General features: G+C 37.7%; 1 protein-coding gene across 2 annotated transcripts in view; it reads left to right on the top strand.

Annotated features, from left to right (window-relative positions):
- LOC107695956 (NEDD4-like E3 ubiquitin-protein ligase WWP2) overlaps positions 1–18,792 on the top strand; it is a 49,931-nt gene that overhangs the window by 8,696 nt on the left and 22,443 nt on the right. For both annotated transcript variants that reach the window (XM_016496078.1, XM_016496077.1), the window contains exons 6-10: positions 4,383–4,461; positions 5,371–5,522; positions 7,162–7,357; positions 7,437–7,526; positions 14,156–14,330. In XM_016496078.1, coding sequence (XP_016351564.1) covers positions 4,383–4,461; positions 5,371–5,522; positions 7,162–7,357; positions 7,437–7,526; positions 14,156–14,330 — 692 coding nt within the window. The remainder of the gene's footprint in view (positions 1–4,382; positions 4,462–5,370; positions 5,523–7,161; positions 7,358–7,436; positions 7,527–14,155; positions 14,331–18,792) is intronic.

Genomic DNA, 18,792 nt, shown 5'->3' with positions numbered 1-18,792 from the left:
AATATTGTCAAAAAATACCACACTAAATAGTGACTAAACATGACCCCTTTAATGTTAACCAGGAGTCACTCTCATTTATAATCGCGGCATCGTCTGATATCATCACGTTCTATTAGTTCTACAGCTTCAGTTTCGGAACTTTCACACTTAGTACCACATACAGCTGTTCCCTCACCACAGTGCAACAGTGAAAAGGGACCCCTTTCAAACAGTGTCACGTTCCGAACGTTGTTTAAGCGACATACACCGGTATTGCAGTATTTTAAAAATTCATATCATAACAAAAATAAACACTGGTATTCGGTATGAACCGGTATACCGCCCAGCACTACTTATGACATAGTCTGTTAACTATGCTGTGATGCTCCACATGGTGTGTTGAGACATGATATATAGCACGATCAGTCAACCTAAAACAATTTAATGTTTATACAAAGCCACAGGTAGAGAAATAGAGAATGTGTGGTATACATGTGTCTAGAGTTGTCTTTTTTAACTGCTGAAATTTAAAGGACATATTTTCAGAAGTGTTTTATTGTTTTGAAGTGTTTTATTTTCAGGAGGGTATGGTTTAGATTTTGCCTCCAAAATGTTCCCATGGCTAAACCCTCCACCTGCCAAAAAGCCATTATGATATTATATATTATAATTTTATACACCCTAACCATATTTGACTTATTCAGACTTATTGTAGACTACAAAATGAATACTGCAACAGTACTACAGTAGTATTTAAGTTGACATGAAATCAAAATTGGCCCAGTTTATTTTGTTAATGTATGTGTTATTGTGAATGATATTCGTATCATCTTTTTAACATGTCAAGTTAAAAGTCGTTCATCTTTTTAAAACATCATGACTGTCAAGGTCAATAAGTCTCTAAAAATATATTTTTGAATTTTTACAAAGGCAAGATTCATTCAGGATGTAAACTCTTATGTGGTCTGACTGCTCAAACATGTTAATTCCTGAATGCTATTTCCAGAATTTAATAATTGATTATGATGACTATAATACCCAATGTGTAACAGGTCGTCTCAGATTACACTGGAATTCTTGCAGCGGACACAGAGCACACACAATATAGTAGACTAATGCACTTGAAATGAAGACAGTGCCTGCTGTGTTTGTTCTGACAGCCCTTCTCTCTCATGCTCACTCCAATATAGCATAGCCTTCATGCCATTTTGCTTAATTATACCACAGCATTTTAGAATGCTCCATTCTGATTGGCTTACAGTTGATTTTCAATAATTGCACAGCTAAAGTAGTTCTAACTATTACAGTTCCATATCACTTTGTTTGACAAGTATTTCAGGTAAAGAATTACCACAGAAAATAAAATCAGAAATCACAAAGACAATAAATATTTTTAGCAATAGGATGATTATCAAAGCGCGCTCTCTTTCTCCTGCTCTCTCTCCCATGCACACACAAATCAAATCTAAATAAATGTCAGCACCCCTGCATTTAATACTTTACTTAATGCAGACTCTTTTTGTGACTCTGGCGGAATCTCCTTTGCATATCAGTACAAATAATCTATGCAATTATTAGTACATGAAACCCACTGTTTGGTCATTCAAGTCATCCTCCTCACTGTGTGTGGTGTCAATGAAGACATGTCCTCTTCCAAGCTGAACATCTCCAATGAATTATTGCTCTGATAGTGGAAATGGGCATTTTCAACAGTTTAGCTTTTTCTTCCATTTGTGTAGCTCTTCAACATAGTGAAAGAGGAATTTGGCCTGGATGTTACCTCATGTTTATACCCAAGTGAAACAGGAAGTCATGCCTTACCACTAAAGTATTCATAATCACAAAAGAAACCATACTGTAGAAAATTAATGGGAATGTATTTCAGTTTCAGATTTTAACTGATACAAATTTTTTGTTTTGCCAGAAATTGTGGTACACACGTTTTGGAGAAAGAACATTTTTTTTTTACTTCAATAAAGGTTAGATTCTGTGAATATTTTGAACAAAAGACCAAGTGCATAAGCAGCAAAGAGAATTTTTCACCAACACAGCCTGGAAAATAACAGCATTTTTGCATCAGTTGTCTCTCAGAGGATCATCAGTGAAGTTGTGCCGTGTCTTTAGTGGACGGATGTCATTTCTGACACATTTGCAGAACTGCTCCAGCCACTTTCTGTCTCAAATAAAAATATTGTTAATTTGGATGGATGCTGATTTGAAAACAGCTGTGAATAATAGCAGTCTGGGTAAAAGACGGAAAGCATTAGTCTATGTAGTACATTTACTGGAAAAGATTTTACTGCTATTTAATGGGTTTCATGTACAAAGATTGTTATGTATAAGAGAAAAAAACTAGCTGCGAATTTATATAACCAATATTGCATAACTGAAAATATCATCAGATTAATCGATGAGCAAATAATGGTCAGTCCTACATTTAATATGCTATTCATACAGTTTTAGTCATTCTGGAATTTCTGTGGCTTTGGTTGATTGCATGTATTGCATATGTTTGTGAAAATCTTATTTTGTAAACACAATTTGAATTTGGAAGTGTTTTTGTTTCCATTTAGGTAGATTGGGTTGGAGCTGCTTAACCTATGAATGAGGTTGTAATAAACACCAACAAAAGCTCTGAGTGTAAATGCTTCTTATGCATGTGCCTATGAAGGACTTTACTGTTGTTCTGGAGATGAATAATCTGTTGCTATTTTTCAGTGATTTGTCTGACTTTGTCTTTCAGTTACTCATTGTACACACACACACTCTCTTAATAGATTGGCAGTTTGACATAAATGTCCTTCACAACATATCAGAACAACAACTGGCTTTGTGATGCGCTCTCAAATTCTGGTTTTAGCCACGTACAGTATAAAGATCTGGAGTGTGTTTTCTCTCAGCGCGCGAGTTTGTGTTTGACCTTCAGTGGTTGATAAAGGTTGGAGTGTGTGCAGGTCTGTTAGGGTCCTCTGTTCGCTCTGAAGTCGCTCTTGTTGGTTTAATGTTTTCCCTCATTTCCCCTGGCGGTTTTTTTCTGAAACACGCAGTACATAAACAGGTCTTTGTGTACAGGCCTGGGTAAGACAGAATGGCACACACGTGTTCAGTAAACAGAAACTTGTGCTCAAACATACTAAGCTTCAAACTTTCTTACAGTAACTTGTGACTTTTGTAATAAAAGGTTTAATGCCGCTCCATTTGAGTTTTGCAACTGCAACTGCAAGCCTTTTATTAACAGACACTTTCTTGTTAAACTACTTAAAGAAAACAAGGAAAAATGCAAACGCGATTAATTAAGAGCAACAACGTAAGCAGTCAAAATTTATTTGATTTAATTTCAGATGAATGTCAGTATGAAATGAATGGTTATCCACAAATGACAATTTTCCCCTTATGGGATTCCAAACTATGATTTTCAGAACTTTAGTGTAATGTTCACTCTATTTTTTCCATATAATCAACACATTTGCGTGAGGAACAGAGCAAAATTTAAATCATTATCTCCTCCACCACAGCTCTCACATCTTATTTAAATCTATAAATGTGCCTCTTCCAGGTGTGTTAGACAAAATTATTGTCAGATATCATTGTTTCTTGTGTCTTGTGCTCATATTCAAATCGCACAAGTCTGAGAGCTAACTAGGAGGAAAAGATTTTCTGTGAATAATAACTTTGTTTTGTGTGAGAAACAGGCAGAAATATTATAAGTTTTATGGGCAGGCTTGAAATATAGCATACAAGTCATATGGACGGTCACAAAGACGTTTATATGGAAAAGCAGTGTGAACATTTTGCTCAGCTTCTCGTTTTTGTGCTCAAGGAAGAAAGGAAGTCATACATGTTTGGAACAACATGAGGGTGTCTTTCTTACAAAGATTATTGAAAACATGAACTAACACAACATCTTAACAACATCTATTGACGTATATGCAGAAAACTGGATATAACCAGAATTAAACCAGAACTGAGCATCGCAAATGAATGCGCGTAATAGTATGTTTGTCAGCTCTCTCAATGTTTTCTATTGTACAGTATGTGCCACTCAACACACAACACATTTTAATACAGATCACTAATATTAGTGGCTCTTGCAGCATTTTCAGCTCAGCACAAGGATGTTTTTCTGAGTAATACTATGACCGGCACTTTCCAAATTGTGCTTTGGTGTCTCTCTACCCATTGGAGCATTACAGCATTAGATGTCCCAATTTTTTGTGCTTTTGTAATTGTGAAATTATCAAACATACAGTAATAGGTCATGAAAAGTAGGTCGTTTTAAAAGCATCAAATGGCTCTGGTTTTCACCCTGTGATGCAGGAATGACAAACTTTTCTGCATGATGTATGTGAATCACTCCTAATGCACTTACCTATGATGATTTTATGTTTTTTTTTTCTTTGCAGAGATAGTTCACTCGAGCAGGTCTAATCTGCACAGAGCTCATAGTGAAGAGACCCCGAGTACCAGCAGCCCCCGTGGACGGTCAGCACAAATATCTTCGTTTTTTCAATTGCTTATCACTGAATATTCTTAATGTGTTTTCTGCTTCTCCTGTTTCATGTCTTCTGTTGTGCATTCTCTCTCATGTCCTAGTAAGCGCAACCTTGTTTTCAATGCATAATATACTAAATGGGCTAAAGAATCACAAGTTGGTGTTAGGGGTTAGTGGTATGACCACTATTTTTGAGTAATCCAGTGAACTGAATACAGTGAAAGGTGCTTCATACAATTTTTGGTTATTTTCTCTGATTTGGAACCAACTCCAGAACCACATTTGTAGCTGTTGCAAAATAGTGTTAAATAATTCAATTAATAAATAAAGACAAAAGTAGAGCATATCAGCTGCTTTGTTGCACACAGTTACTGTATGTGGAACATTGCACACACAATGGTTTTTTATGACTGAATTGTGCTGAGAGAACATGCTTGGGTGGGTGAGCACAATTTTTATTTAAAAAATTACCTTTAAGAAACTCTGTTGCTTACTTGTACAATTAAAAGGACAAAAATGTCAATTCTGTCAAACCGGAAACTGAGTTGCCAAACCCACCAGTATGCTCCAAATAATCATGACTGGCAAGCAAATGTGTTGCTTGGAAATGTTGGTGATAAACATTGTCTAATCAGTCTTAGGTCTGATTTACTAAGATCCCAAATAATAGAACTGGCTTGGGCAATCTAGCAAATTGTGTGCACCCTTCATGGGAGTATTACAGGATATTTACTAAAAATACTTGCCCCCATGTACAGATAGGTTGGACACACCCATAATTAAACATATTCACTGTGTGTGGGTTTACAGAGGAATAACAGGAAATACACAGAAATAACCGGCGCGCATACATACAGTAACAACACTGAGTCTGAAATGAATCTGTCATATATTTTCAGAAGTTTAGCTCTTTCATCTGTGGGTTCTTGTGGAGATTCTCCAGCTGACGTCAGAGGAGCTGTTCTCACTAATGGTGAACTGAACGGAGAAGCTGCAGACAACACATGCTGCCGCAACTCAAAGACGGCCATCAGCAGCCTGAGCGACGCTGGTCAGATACACACACACACACACACATTACAAACATACAAACCCACTCAGGCTGCTATGAAATATGATCATAACACACTGAGATATAAGGTGATGAGTGCTTATCTTAATCTAATACTGTAATCAAAAGCTATGTTTCCATCACCTTGTTTTTATGCACATTTTGAAGTATTGCATCAGAAACGAGTGATGGAAATGGCAAATTTCTCGGAAAAAAAAAATAAAATTCCCTTAATTTGCAAAAAAGGTTTTACGCTCGCTTAAGCTGTTATTTGACTTGTGCAAAAAAGGGTTAATGCAAATAATGAGAGATTGAAATAAATTCCTCCATGTGCATCATGTGACTGTGCTATGAGACGGCAAAACCTGACTAACCAGCGGACCGATCTCATTGCACAGCATCTGAAATGTTTTTATGGTCTTTCTTAAATGCCCGAGCTAAGTCTGTCATCAAAAGTGTTTCTGTATAATTGCCTCCCAGAACTGTCTTACACGACTGTGTTCCCAAACAGCAGCATGCACCCCCAAAAGCAATGAGCGCATTTACTGTTTCGTCTGCTCGCTCTGAGGAGCAAGTAATTTATATATATGAAAATTATTATATTGAGTGTCTTCATAGTGATATTTAGTGCCAGTTTATCAGGAAGGGACCATTTTGTTCTCTTTGACTCATTGGATGGAAACGGTTCTTATTCTTAAATGTTTTAAGTGATATACCACTTTTGTGCATAAGTTAAATTCGCAACTTTGGATGGAAACCCAGCTAATGTGTTCATTCACAAAAGGTGCTTTTATTTTGACAAAATGTGTTAAGACAGTAAAAATGTTTGTGCTTTTTATAATAAGCATATCCCGCCCTTTATTTTCTCATTCATCCATGCTTCTTTATTCCTCTGACTTTTCAGTAGCTTTAAGAATTCCTGCCCACTGATAGTTGGATATGTTTACATAAATGATATAGCAAAATCTTTGTTGATTGACACCTAAACGGATAGTTCACCCAAAAATGAAAATTCTGTCATGACCCACTAGTCTGTTGTTTCAAACCCATAAGACTAATGTTAATCTTCAAAACAAAAAATACATTTTTTTTTGTGAAACCGGACAGGTTTCTATAAAAAAAATAATAATAATTTGTCAAAGTTTTAAATAAAACAAAGGTTATTGGAGTATTTTTTTTTACAAGGAAATGCTGCTTCAGTTCTTCTATTTCACATTTAATTTAATGTGTTACTTACCATTTCTTTGTAATTATTTGTGAAATTTATTAGCAATTTCTGATTGAAAATTGTTTATACACCAAATTTTTTCAGTGAGAGGTTTAAAAAAAATTATCGACACACATAGAATGCATCACGTGGCAAACATGGAAGCTCAAATAATGCCTTTAACAACCCATATTTGGATCTTTTATGTTTTGGTTACCTGAACTTTTAATGGAGGGACAGAATCCTCTCTAGTTTTGTTTAGAATATCTTAATTTGTGTTTCGAAGTCTTAAGGGTTTGGAACCACATGAGGGTAAGTAAATGATGACTCCGTATATATTTATTGCCCTACTTAGGCCCTAGTAAACATTCTTTGAGTGGTCTGATTTGGTATGATGGTGTTAATTTTACACTTTTGTTGGTCTTTGCTCAGGTAAAGGTGAGACGGCTGCTAATGGGATTGAGGACGGTCATCTATCACGTCCAGCTCTGTCTTCACCCTCACTGAGCTCAACCCCCTCTGCTGGGATGGACAGTTCTGCCCTGCCAGCAGCCACAGAGACCCCATCCTCCACCGATCAGACCAGTATAGCCACAGAGACACACACCACTGATGCATTGCCTGCTGGGTACGTCAGAGAGCTGGGGCTGAATTTAAACATGAAAACATGCCATATCGGTTTGCTCAGTGTTTTTGATTTCTTGTAGTTGGGAACAGCGAATTCTGCCTCATGGACGAGTCTACTATGTGGATCATAACACGAAGACCACCACATGGGAGAGACCCCTCCCACCAGGGTGTGTATCTGTCTTTGTCACATATTTATACATGCTGACAGGTAATGTTTATGGAAGGAGTTGCTAGATCAATGTCCATCCCTAACAATTTGCACATTAACATCAAATCTCACTTCAACACCCTAAAAGGTTATCGAGTATGTCACTTTGCAAAAAATAAAAACCTGCCTTGAGAGTGCACGCTGTTACTGTGGGATGTAGAATATCAGCAAGTGTGATATTGACCAGTTAAATTGGGTAATGAGACCTAATGAGATTCCCATATCTATGAAACTGAACCATATAGCTAAAGAAAACTGCCTCAAGAAACTTGATATGAGGACACAAACCATCTTTCATCAGATTCCACCCAAGTACAACTAAAACTCCTATAACTCCACAACAGTATGATAGCTGAAGTTGAAAAATAATATGCTGCTTCTTTGTTTGTCGTCCTAACATATTCCTAATATGACTAAAAAAACATGACCACAAGCAGCCAATCAAATTTCATCGGCTAATCACGGCCTACATAGGGAGAACATGTCATTTTGAGCAAACATGCTTAGTTTCATGAATTTATGATGCTTGGGAGGCTAACAGCAAATCAGGCATTTCAGCTGAAAGATGAAAGCTGTGATCCTAATGCTGTCCACCACACTACAGGGACATGCAGGATAAATCTTTTAAGTTGAGTTTTTTCTATCAATTTCCATCACTTTGAATGGAAATAAATGCATAGATCTTGCAGAGAACTATGGACTGACAGTACAGTTTCATATTAATAGTGCACATAGAAATCTGTGAAATGATTATAGATCAATAAATGTTTACATTTACATTTAGTCATTTAGCAGACACTTTTATTCAAAGCGACTTACAAATGAGGACAATAGAAGCAATCAAAACCATGACAAAATACAGCAGAACACATTATAATCAGTGATGCTGTGTACACTGGCGCAACAAATCCCCAACAGTAAACTGCTGTCTCGTTCTATTTATGACGTACTGACACAAAGTTCAAATGATTTTCAACGGTCGCTTTGTCGCGTCCAGTGTAGACAGCCTCTGAAGCCGAGAGCAAGATATGCCTCATCGTATTTTCTGCATTTAGCTTTTGAATGACCAGCACCTGCCTAGTTCTGTGCGACTTCATCTGTGGCTTTTCTCTTCCCTTTCACAAACCGATCCATCTCCCATTCTACATTCGTTGGCTGTTTACTGTTTTATTTTTTTTATTTTTTTTCTGCTGATGGCCCGCGCCCCACTTTGGATGTGCCCCCCACTTTGAGAACCACTGGTGTTAGAGGGTCATGTTTTTTTTGTTTTTTTTATTAAAATAGAGAGTGCTAGAGTTAGAGGGTCAATTGAAGATGGAAGAGATGTGTTTTAGCTGTTTCTTGAAGATGGCTAAGGACTCAGCTGCTCGGATCAAGTTGGGCAGATCAAAAGTCAGTGAAAGTGATTTTGTGCCTCTTTGGGATGGTACTACAATTCGCCGTTCACTTGCAGAACGCAAGCTTCTGAAATCTGAAGTAATGAATTTAGGTAAAGGGGTGCAGAGCCAGTGGTGATTTTGTAGGCAAACATTAACGCCTTGAATTTTATGCAAGCAGCTATTGGTAGCCAGTGCAAATTGATGAACAGAAGTGTGCATTTTTGCATTTTTTATGGCTCGTTAAAGACTAATCTTGTTTAGTCTTTAAATGTTTATTTATTTAACAGTATATACCCCAATAAAACATATTTGTCAAGTTGCCACTTGCCAGACAAGATTACATATAGTGCTGTCAGTTAAAATGGAGAGACAATTTGTCTCTTGTCTCTTTTAAGATAAATAAGAATAATATTTTTTTAAGACATCTTTAGTGTTGTGGTTAAATTAAACACTGTGCTAAACTGCAAGCATATAAGTAATCATAGATGTTTTCTTAAGTAGTATGACAGTTTGTTCTGTGTAGTATTTCTGCATTGTAGTATTATACTATAATTTGTGCAAAATATTACATTATTTATTACATTCTTGGATTTAGTTTCTACAAAGCATTGCAAAACATTAGAGTTTAAACACAACCGTTGACACTGTTACTGTTTAAAAGGCAACACATATAGAAATAAATTATAAACATAAGAAGGGCCTTAAGATAAATACTAAAGTTTTGAGCTGCACTTAAAATATTCAGATTGATATGAAATAGTCCTGTGACATATGATTTATCTAAATGTAAATGTTTCATATGAGTTGACCACATATATTATGATCACATATAAAAAAAAAACTTATATTTTAATCTAACAGTCAGTAAAGGTTCAAGATGAACTTTACTGTAAAAACCATATGATAAGATACATTTCAGTTGGATCGCTAATCATCCACATGGGCCATTGGTTCTTGGACCTGATGATTACTGCTTGCAGTTATATTTATAATTGAATTTTATATTTGATTAAATGTAAAAATTTGCCAGAAAATGCTTAATAATTTTTCATGTTAATTGTGAAGGGCCCATCCCTGAAGGCCAACCCCGACAGTGATTGTTCAGATCACCATTTCGCTAATATGAATTAATATTTTGAGAAGGTGCACAGTTTTACACTCTCCGTCAGACAGAAATGACATTTGAGGTAATCAGGCGTGAGTTTTGTATTTGAATTTTGTATTTGAACAACCACTGTCTCTGCACCCTTTTTACCTAAATAAACTACTTCAGAGTTATGTGCCCTCTGGAAGCTTGCGTTCTGGAAGTGAACGGCGCATTGTAGTGCCATCCCAAAGAGGCTCAAAATCACTTTCTCAGACTTCCACCTTAATTGTTCCCTGCTGGTGGAATGATCTGCCCAACTTGATCTGAGCAGCCGAGTCCTTAGACATCTTCAAGAAACAGCTAAAGATTAAAGGTGCCACTTATTTTTGGAGTTTTGGAATCTTCTGCTCTCACCCGCCCAGTCAACTCCCCTTCATGAGAAATGGAAACAAACCAAATTTCGCTGAGATTGGACTATGTTTGGGGTGTGCTCAACAACATTGAAATTCCGTCTTAATGACCACAACAGCACTTAATTAATAATTATACAAGACCATTAGTAAATGGCGAATTAGGTAAAAAACGAGAACACAGAAGAGTGTTGTTAGTCTTAACATGTTAAATTACAACGCTGCTGATGAGAACTGATCTTTGAAAAACTGCAGTCTGATCTACAGTAGATCGTGGTGACAGTCTGACATGGGGCACTTGTGGCCTAATGGTTAGAGAGTCTGATTTGTAACCCAAGGGTCGCAGGTTCGCATCTCATTACCAGCAGGAAATGTAGGTGGGGGAAGTGAATGAACAGTGCACTCTTCCACTTTCAGTTCCCACAACTGAGGTGCCCTTGACCAAGGCACCAAACCCCCAACTGCTTCACGGGCGCTGCAGCAAAAATGGCTGCCCACTGCTCTGGGTGTGTGTGTGTGTGCGTGTGTGTGTGTGTTTGTTCACTACTCACTGCTGTGTGTGTGCACTTGGATGGGTGAAATGCAGGGCACAAATTTATGGGACACCATACTTGGCCACATGTCACATCACTTTAACATGTCCTTCAGCAACAAAGTGAAATTACTAGAGCCCGACCGATATATAGTTTTGCCGATATTATCGGCCGATATGAGCCTGTCGCCGATATATCGGTATCGGCGAATATGCCGCCGATATAAAAACATTTTTTACAGAACATATAACGCAGATAAATGCTTGAAATGGTGTAATTACTTAGTTTGTCCAGCAGAGTGCTCTCCATTGTTGGCTACTGGCGACCTGGATGAAACGCTTTAAAGCTTAATTAAGTCTATGGAAAACCATTGAAACTTTGAATGGCCATATCTCCGTAACGGCACGGCGAATCCGGAACAAAATTCGGGGATCCCTTCAGCTCGAGGAACCCTCTCGAACGCGGATCAAGTGTACGTCTAGAGGTCCGCTTTCGAATGAGATCACCCCCGCGTCGATATCCCCCGGGGTTCGGGAGTTACGGGTGGTTTAATTCGCGGTCCGGCACCGACCGATCAAGCGATCCCAGGGAGCTACCGACGCGCGGAGGGTGGCGTTCGAGAGGGCTCCTATATTCTGTTTATGTATATACTGTATTCTATATATAGTACCAGTCAAATGTTTGGACACACGAATGGGAAAGTGTCCAAACTTTTGACTGGTACTGCACTATAATACAAAGAATATCGGCCTTTTTTACTCCCTAATATCGGTATCGGCCCCAAAAAGCCCATATCGGTCGGGCTCTAGAAATTAATGTACTGGTGAAGAAAGTGAACTTAGAACAAAACATTGAGGTCTGATCTAGATATTTATGATGATCCGACAAGTCCTTCAACCACAGTACTCTAGTGGGCATCTGGAAGCTGTTTTCCGTGCTCTATGACAATCTGCATAATGAACTGTGTTTGTTCTTGAGTCTTTGAGAGGAGTCCGTTGTACTCTTGGATAAGTGCACTGCCTCTTTCGTGTCATTGGTCACGTCAGGCTCTTAGCAATCTCCTCAGCTGCGATGTAGGTTGCATTGTTTGCCCAGGTACCAGGATCTTCATTTAGGAAGTCCTGGCGGAGATCAAGAATAAGAAGTTGCAAGTGTTCATTGTGACGAAGTTGCTCAAATTCTTCGTTCCAATGTTAGAAGGTCTGCGTGCACTCTTTTATATGGCTCCTCGTCCACTGCAGTCTCTTTTGCAGCAACCATTGCCCTTTTCTCCTCCACCGTGACATCTGGATCAAACAGGGCCAGTGCGACCAGTTCCTCACTTGAGATACCAGAGGTGATCGATCAAGGTCTCCTTGAAGTCTTCTTCGTTCTTCTGTTGTGTTTCGCTCCTTCGTCCCTTGTTCTTCTTCAAGGCCTCCCATTTTCCTAAAAGGTCTTGAAAAGGCCTTATGGGAATGTGGGCCTTTTCCCAAAAGTCTTGGACCTCCTTCGTGGTCTGCACTGCTGCTTTACAGTATGCTTCACCATACCCTTTTTTCCCATTCAGTGCAGATATACTTAAATAACATCACCAATGGACGGAAGCTTGCAACCTGATAAAGACTCCTTCTTGCTTCCAAGCAAGTACACTTCATCCTGGTTATGCAAAATGGCCATCTGATATCAGAAATGGTCAAAAGTTTATCAGTGAACAAAACCTTCGCTAATATCACCAATCAGATCTTGAAGTACCTGTGATAAAAATATTTTTTGAGCATACCCTAAATGACAAATTATCTGGATGGTATTTTGTATACATTCCGTACTTCTAGTGGAGAAACAAATGAGGGGGTGAGAGGTTAAAATTTTTTCAATAAAAAAATTACCCCCCAATAAGGGCCACCCTACTAATGACATCTCTTCCATCTACACTTGACCCTCTAACACTCTTTATTCTATTTCTATTCTATCTACTTTTCTTTTTATTTATTAGAAAAAAACTTGACCTTCTAACACTAGCGTTCTCTATTCTTTTTGTATTCCATCTACTTATTTTCTTTTTATTTATTATAAAAAAAAACCTTGCTGTGTGTACTGCGTTAGACTAACTGAGACTTGTCACAGCGCTTATAGCTCTTTTGTTGGTTTGATTGCTTCTATTGTCCTCATTTGTAAGTTGCTTTGGATAAAAGCATCTGCTAAATGATTAAATGTAAAATGTAAATGATATATTTATTTTTAAGATTTTTATTGAAAGTGTGAAATTATTACATTTGAATCTTTAATCTTTTTGCCATCTTTTGGAAATGCACATTTGAGCTTGAGTGTACAGTAGCAGTAGCTAGTACTTGAGTTGGGGTGTAAGTGTAAATGTATTTTTCTGTGTTCGCACACGGTCCTTGCGGGTCCTTCAGAAGTCTTAAAAAGTCTTAAATTTCAGCCTGTTCACTTCATTTACAGGGTCAGTTGCTCTAGATAAATAACGAGAGAGCAGGTTCTGTCCTCCTCTTTCCCTCCAGCCATCTAAAAGCACAGCACAGTTGACGTTACATGTCATTTCTATTGCTGGCAAAAGTAAGGCATCCTTTGGCTTTTATGTCTGTTAAATCCACCTTGAGCACCAATAACACAATAACCCTTCCGGTTAATATGGATCATTTCTGCACTTCAGTTTGGAGGACGTTTTGTCTGTTTCTCCTCAGAACACTGTTTCAGCTCAGTGATTTGAGTCAGATCCGTTGCATGCACTACTCTTTTTAATGCCAGTGAGTTATGGTCAAGACTCTCCGCCATTTCAAAACATTTACATTTCTTCTGGTTTATAACCATTCAGCATGTTAAGGTTCAGATTTGAAATGTTCCTGTAGAATTTTCTATGTATAGCAGAGAACCCATCAATAAACTGCCACCGCTGTGCTTCAGAGGATCTGATCAAATTTATGCAGAGGATACTTAAGGGTTTACAACCTTTCTAGCGCTTTTAGTCTTTCTAACTGCTTTTAGTCTAATGGCACAGGATGCTGAAAAAAACATTGAGACGTGTGGCAAAAGGTCAAAGCGAGTTTGCATTTGAAAAACCAAAAAAAAAGTGCCCTGAAAGAACAGCCCCCTGAGAGTATTTACAGTTTGCTTTTGTGCATGGCCACTTATCCTCTTATCTGGGGCTGGTGTTAACCCATGATTCGTGTCTGTTGTAGCTGGGAGAAGCGTGTGGATCAGCGCGGCAGGTTCTACTATGTGGATCACAACACCAGAACCACCACGTGGCAGCGGCCCACAGCCGAGTCTGTGCGCAACTATGAGCAGTGGCAGTCTCAGCGCAGCCAGCTGCAGGGAGCCATGCAGCAGTTCAACCAGAGATACCTCTACCAGGTGAACAACCGCTGATTTAGAAGTTGCACTACAGATAATCATCATCCATCACTGACTGGGATGTAAATGTTCATGCTGTATTTCATGCCAATCTGTTCTTTTCACTTTCTCTTTTGAAAGAAGTCTTTTATGCTCACCAAGGCTGCATTTATTTGATCAGAAACAAATAAACAAAGCAGTCATTTTGTGAAATATTATTAAAATCTAAGATAACTTTGACAAAGCTGAATTGTCAGCATCATTACTCCAGTCTTCAGTGCCACATGATCCTTCAGAAATCATGCTGATTTGCTGCTCAAGAGATTTCTCATTTCTTTTTATAATCAATGTTGAAAACAGTTGTGGTGCTTAATATTTTTCTGGAAATTGTGATGACTATTTCAGGATTCTTTGATGAATAGAAAGTTTAAAAGAACAGTTATTTCATGAAATAGAAATCTTTTGTAACATAAGTGTCTTTAATCTCACTTTTTTCAGTTAAATGCATCCTTGAAAAGTATTGTATCAGTATATCACCGTTTCCTCAAAAATATGAAAATATGATGCATCACAACAGTTTTCAACATAGATAATAATTAGAAATGTTTCTTGAGCACCTTTTAGAATGATTTCTAAAGGATCATGTGAAGACTGGAGTAATGGTTGCTGAAAATTCAGCTTCACAGGAATAAAATCTATAATCTAAATACAATCTAAACCTATTCACCTATACTGTAGGTAGTTTAGTGCAGTGAATCTCAACCTTTTGGCGTACCGGACCCCAGTCCAATTCAGAACCATCCTCAAGGACCCCCAGAACAAAATTGACTCATCTATGTATCATTTGTGTCTTTGTGAGGACCAAATACATTCAAGCATAATTCAAGTTAGCTGACTTGTCCAGTATTTGGCCATATTATCAGCTATATTGGATTTTTCTTTCATGGGAACATGTCATGTCAAAATATACAAAATTTATACAAAAATTCATACTTTATATGGACCCCCTGGCCTTACGTCAAGGACCACTAGGGGTCCACGGACCCCTGGTTAAGAAATACTGGTTTAGTGGGTGGTTTACAGTAACCTAGCTATAATGTATGGTGCAGTATGACAATGAGCGACTTGGCAAAACACACTGCAATGGAAGTTAATAAGGATTTAAATAAAAAATATCATAGATGACGATGAAACTGTAGCACAAGTTTCAAGTTAACCTGTCATTGACCACTAAATTAAACTAATTGAATTACTGTTAAATCGCCAGCGGGATGGACTTTTTTTCCGCAACTATCATATCTGCTGTTCACACAAATGACAGCTTTCCATCTTTTTTACTTTTAAGTTACCATTTATTCATCAGCACCAAAATGCAGATGAATGCTGTTTTCTTCATTTCGTACTATATATGCTGTGGAGTAATCGCCAACTTTATGATTGGTTCAAAGCAGACCATGTCTTGACCTCGTACAGGCTCGTACTGTTAATCTTATGCTTCGATCCCACATAGCATCAAAACAGTAATGTATTGGTAACGTTACAACTTCTCATCTTGGAAATTTGCTAGAACTGCTTTCCCTGTATTTCTCTAAAGGACCTGTTCATACATGATCTCTAAACTGTCATTTACCAGTAATTTTCCAGAAAATTGTGTGAGCACCTGTCTTTCAATATAATATTATAATAAGTGTTATTATTAATGTGACATTGAGCTTTTCAGCTTCGCTACTGAAAAGCTCCTTTCCATTTATATCAGCAGAGAGATGGCAACATTGCTTTTTTGAATTATCGAGCTCACAGCTTGACTTTTAGTAGAGATATGCTGCACATATGCATAATCTCTCTCTCTCTCCTCTGATTACTCTGTGCTGGGAGTAGAGTAATCTTGGAAAAACATCAGCTTTGGCTTCACTCTTGTATGGAACCCCCTCTTTTTCAGGTTTAGGGTGCATTCTGCAAGCTGCTTAATTTTATAGGCAAAGTTAAAATTGGACCATGACGTTTTAGATCTTTGTTAACTTTAGAAATACACAACAGTGTAATTTATATACACAAAACAGCACTTCTCTGAAGGTTCTTTAAAACACACTCAATAAGCCTTTGCAATAGCACTTTTAAGGCCCACAGAATAGATGAAGGAACTCGCTGTGCTCTCCGGATCCATACTAACCAGCCAGGAGTCAGGGCCCTCCCTTTAAGTTCAGAGTGCTTGAATACCACAGCTCCATGCGAAGACTCGAATCCAATGAATCTGAAGCGTAGGATAGTCGACCAAGTGTGTCTTGGCATGCAGGTGGTAAAAATCCATGTAAAATGTTGTGCCTTTTTGGTTTTTGCTACAATTACAGCCAGAGAAGCCCAATGAAAAAATGGGGATGAATCACCATGTTGGGAAAGTCTTTTCCCTACTTTAGACTTCATCTGAAACAATACAGTGCTTGCATACCTTGGCCCACAGAAGAAAAGTTTCAGAAGAACATTTTGGATGAGGAAAGACTCTTTTGCAATATTTGTGTGTACTGCAGTTACCTCATTTTGAATAGTTTAGTGTGTGTGTGTGTATCACCATTGTAGCTTCATAATATACTGATAATCTGCAGTTTAGGCCTTCTAAATGGCTTTTAATTATGGCTTTTAAGTATGATGTTAAACAGCTAAAATGATTAATGTTATCCCTAAAACTGAAAAAATAGAAGTATTAATATTGATATTGTGATAATAGGCTTGATAACTATTAAAAGATGTTCACATTACAAATATTTAAAATATTTCCTATGTTAAATTTGTTTCAAACATGAGGGTGTTAGGTGCGATATAGCAGTTGTCAGCAGTTGCAATATGAGAAATATAGATAATGTTTATCTATTTATGCTGCTCTTGTGGTTGTTTAACTTGTACAATTTCAGATTTGGCTGTCTGAAACATTTATAGCTCACATCAGTAACATAAAGGCATCTTTACGCCGCAGGCGCAGGGTTAAGTCTGCTCAAGAATCTGTGTAAACGCATAGTGCCGCCGCATAAAAGCCAGACTAAATTATGCTAGCTCTGACCCACCACAGACCCTAAAGTATACAGTCGTATTTGCTTTGTAAATACATTTATGCTACTTCTAAGCAGCATTCTGTGTGAAGACAGTCTGTGTAAAGACACCTAAATGCTACTTAATATGCGATTCTGTGCCATTCCTGCAGTGTACAGTTGGCAGTAAATGAGCATGTTATGAAGTTTAGATGGTAGTTTACTGCGTTGGTTTAATTCTCACATGAGTGTCAAATGTGACAGCTGATTTCAACATTACATGCCTGCTGCAGTAGTGTTTGAGAGCACAGGACGCTGCCATTGACACAACACAGCACGTCACACAGCACACACTGGGCTTTTTGTGTGCTAATTGCAGCTCATTAGGATCTTGTGTATCATTAACAGCCACTTCCGACCTTAAGCGAAAATAAAACTCTCTCACTGATGTTCTCTTATATTTACTGAAAATTTAATTTTTTTATATATAAGAATCTTCTCACAGATTTTTCTAACAACAGTAGTTCACAGTAATCATGTCTTTCAAGCTCCAAAAATAAGCTTTGGTAGAGGGGAAGATGAATAATGAATTACATTTTGGGTCTGTTAAAAGCTACCGTAAGATTTTTAATATAGAGTACAAGTCGTAAGGACTATTGTTTTGCTTTTTGGAGCTTGACAGTTGTTAATATATACTTTCATTTTATGGGAAACACTTAACAGAAAAGGTAATCCCGCAATTTTACTGCAATAGACCTTAGTCAGGGTAGACACCATATACATGGATGAAAACGAGGCTGTGAGGGATAATCTATGGCCTTTACATTGGTATGTATTGGTAATGTAATTTTCTAAACACACAATTTTCATAAATTTGATGTGTTTTTAAACACTTTATTTTAAGGACCAATTCTCACTATTAACTAGTTGCTTATTAGCATACATATTACTAGCATATTGGCTGTTTATTAGTCCTTATAAAGCACATATTAATGCCCTATTCTGCATGACCATATTTTAGATCCCTTAATCCTCTACCCCAAACCTAAACTTAACTATTACCTTACTAACTATTAATGAGCAGCAAATTAGGAGTTTAACCCTTTATCGGGTGAAGAACCATATTTGGTAACTTAAAGGGGTCATATGATGTTGCTAAAAAGAACATTATTTTGTGTATTTGGTGTAATGAAATGTGTTTATGCGGTTTAAGGTTCAAAAAACACATTATTTTTCACATACTGTACATTGTTGTTTCTCCTCTATGCCCCGCCTTTCTGAAATGCGTCGATTTTTACAAAGCTCATCGGTCTGAAAAGCGAGGTGTGCTCTGATTGGCCAGCTATCCAGTGCGTTGTGATTGGCCGAATACCTCAAGCGTGACGGAAATGTTACGCCCCTACCATACTGTGATGATGCCCTGTCCGGCCGGAGCGACGAGACAAAAACATTAAAACCCATTA

Source organism: Sinocyclocheilus anshuiensis, unplaced genomic scaffold (genome assembly GCF_001515605.1).
Source record: "Sinocyclocheilus anshuiensis isolate Anshui unplaced genomic scaffold, SAMN03320099.WGS_v1.1 scaffold626, whole genome shotgun sequence".
Classification (NCBI taxonomy): Eukaryota; Metazoa; Chordata; class Actinopteri; order Cypriniformes; family Cyprinidae; genus Sinocyclocheilus; species Sinocyclocheilus anshuiensis.
This window is presented reverse-complemented; position numbering and strand designations above follow the sequence as displayed.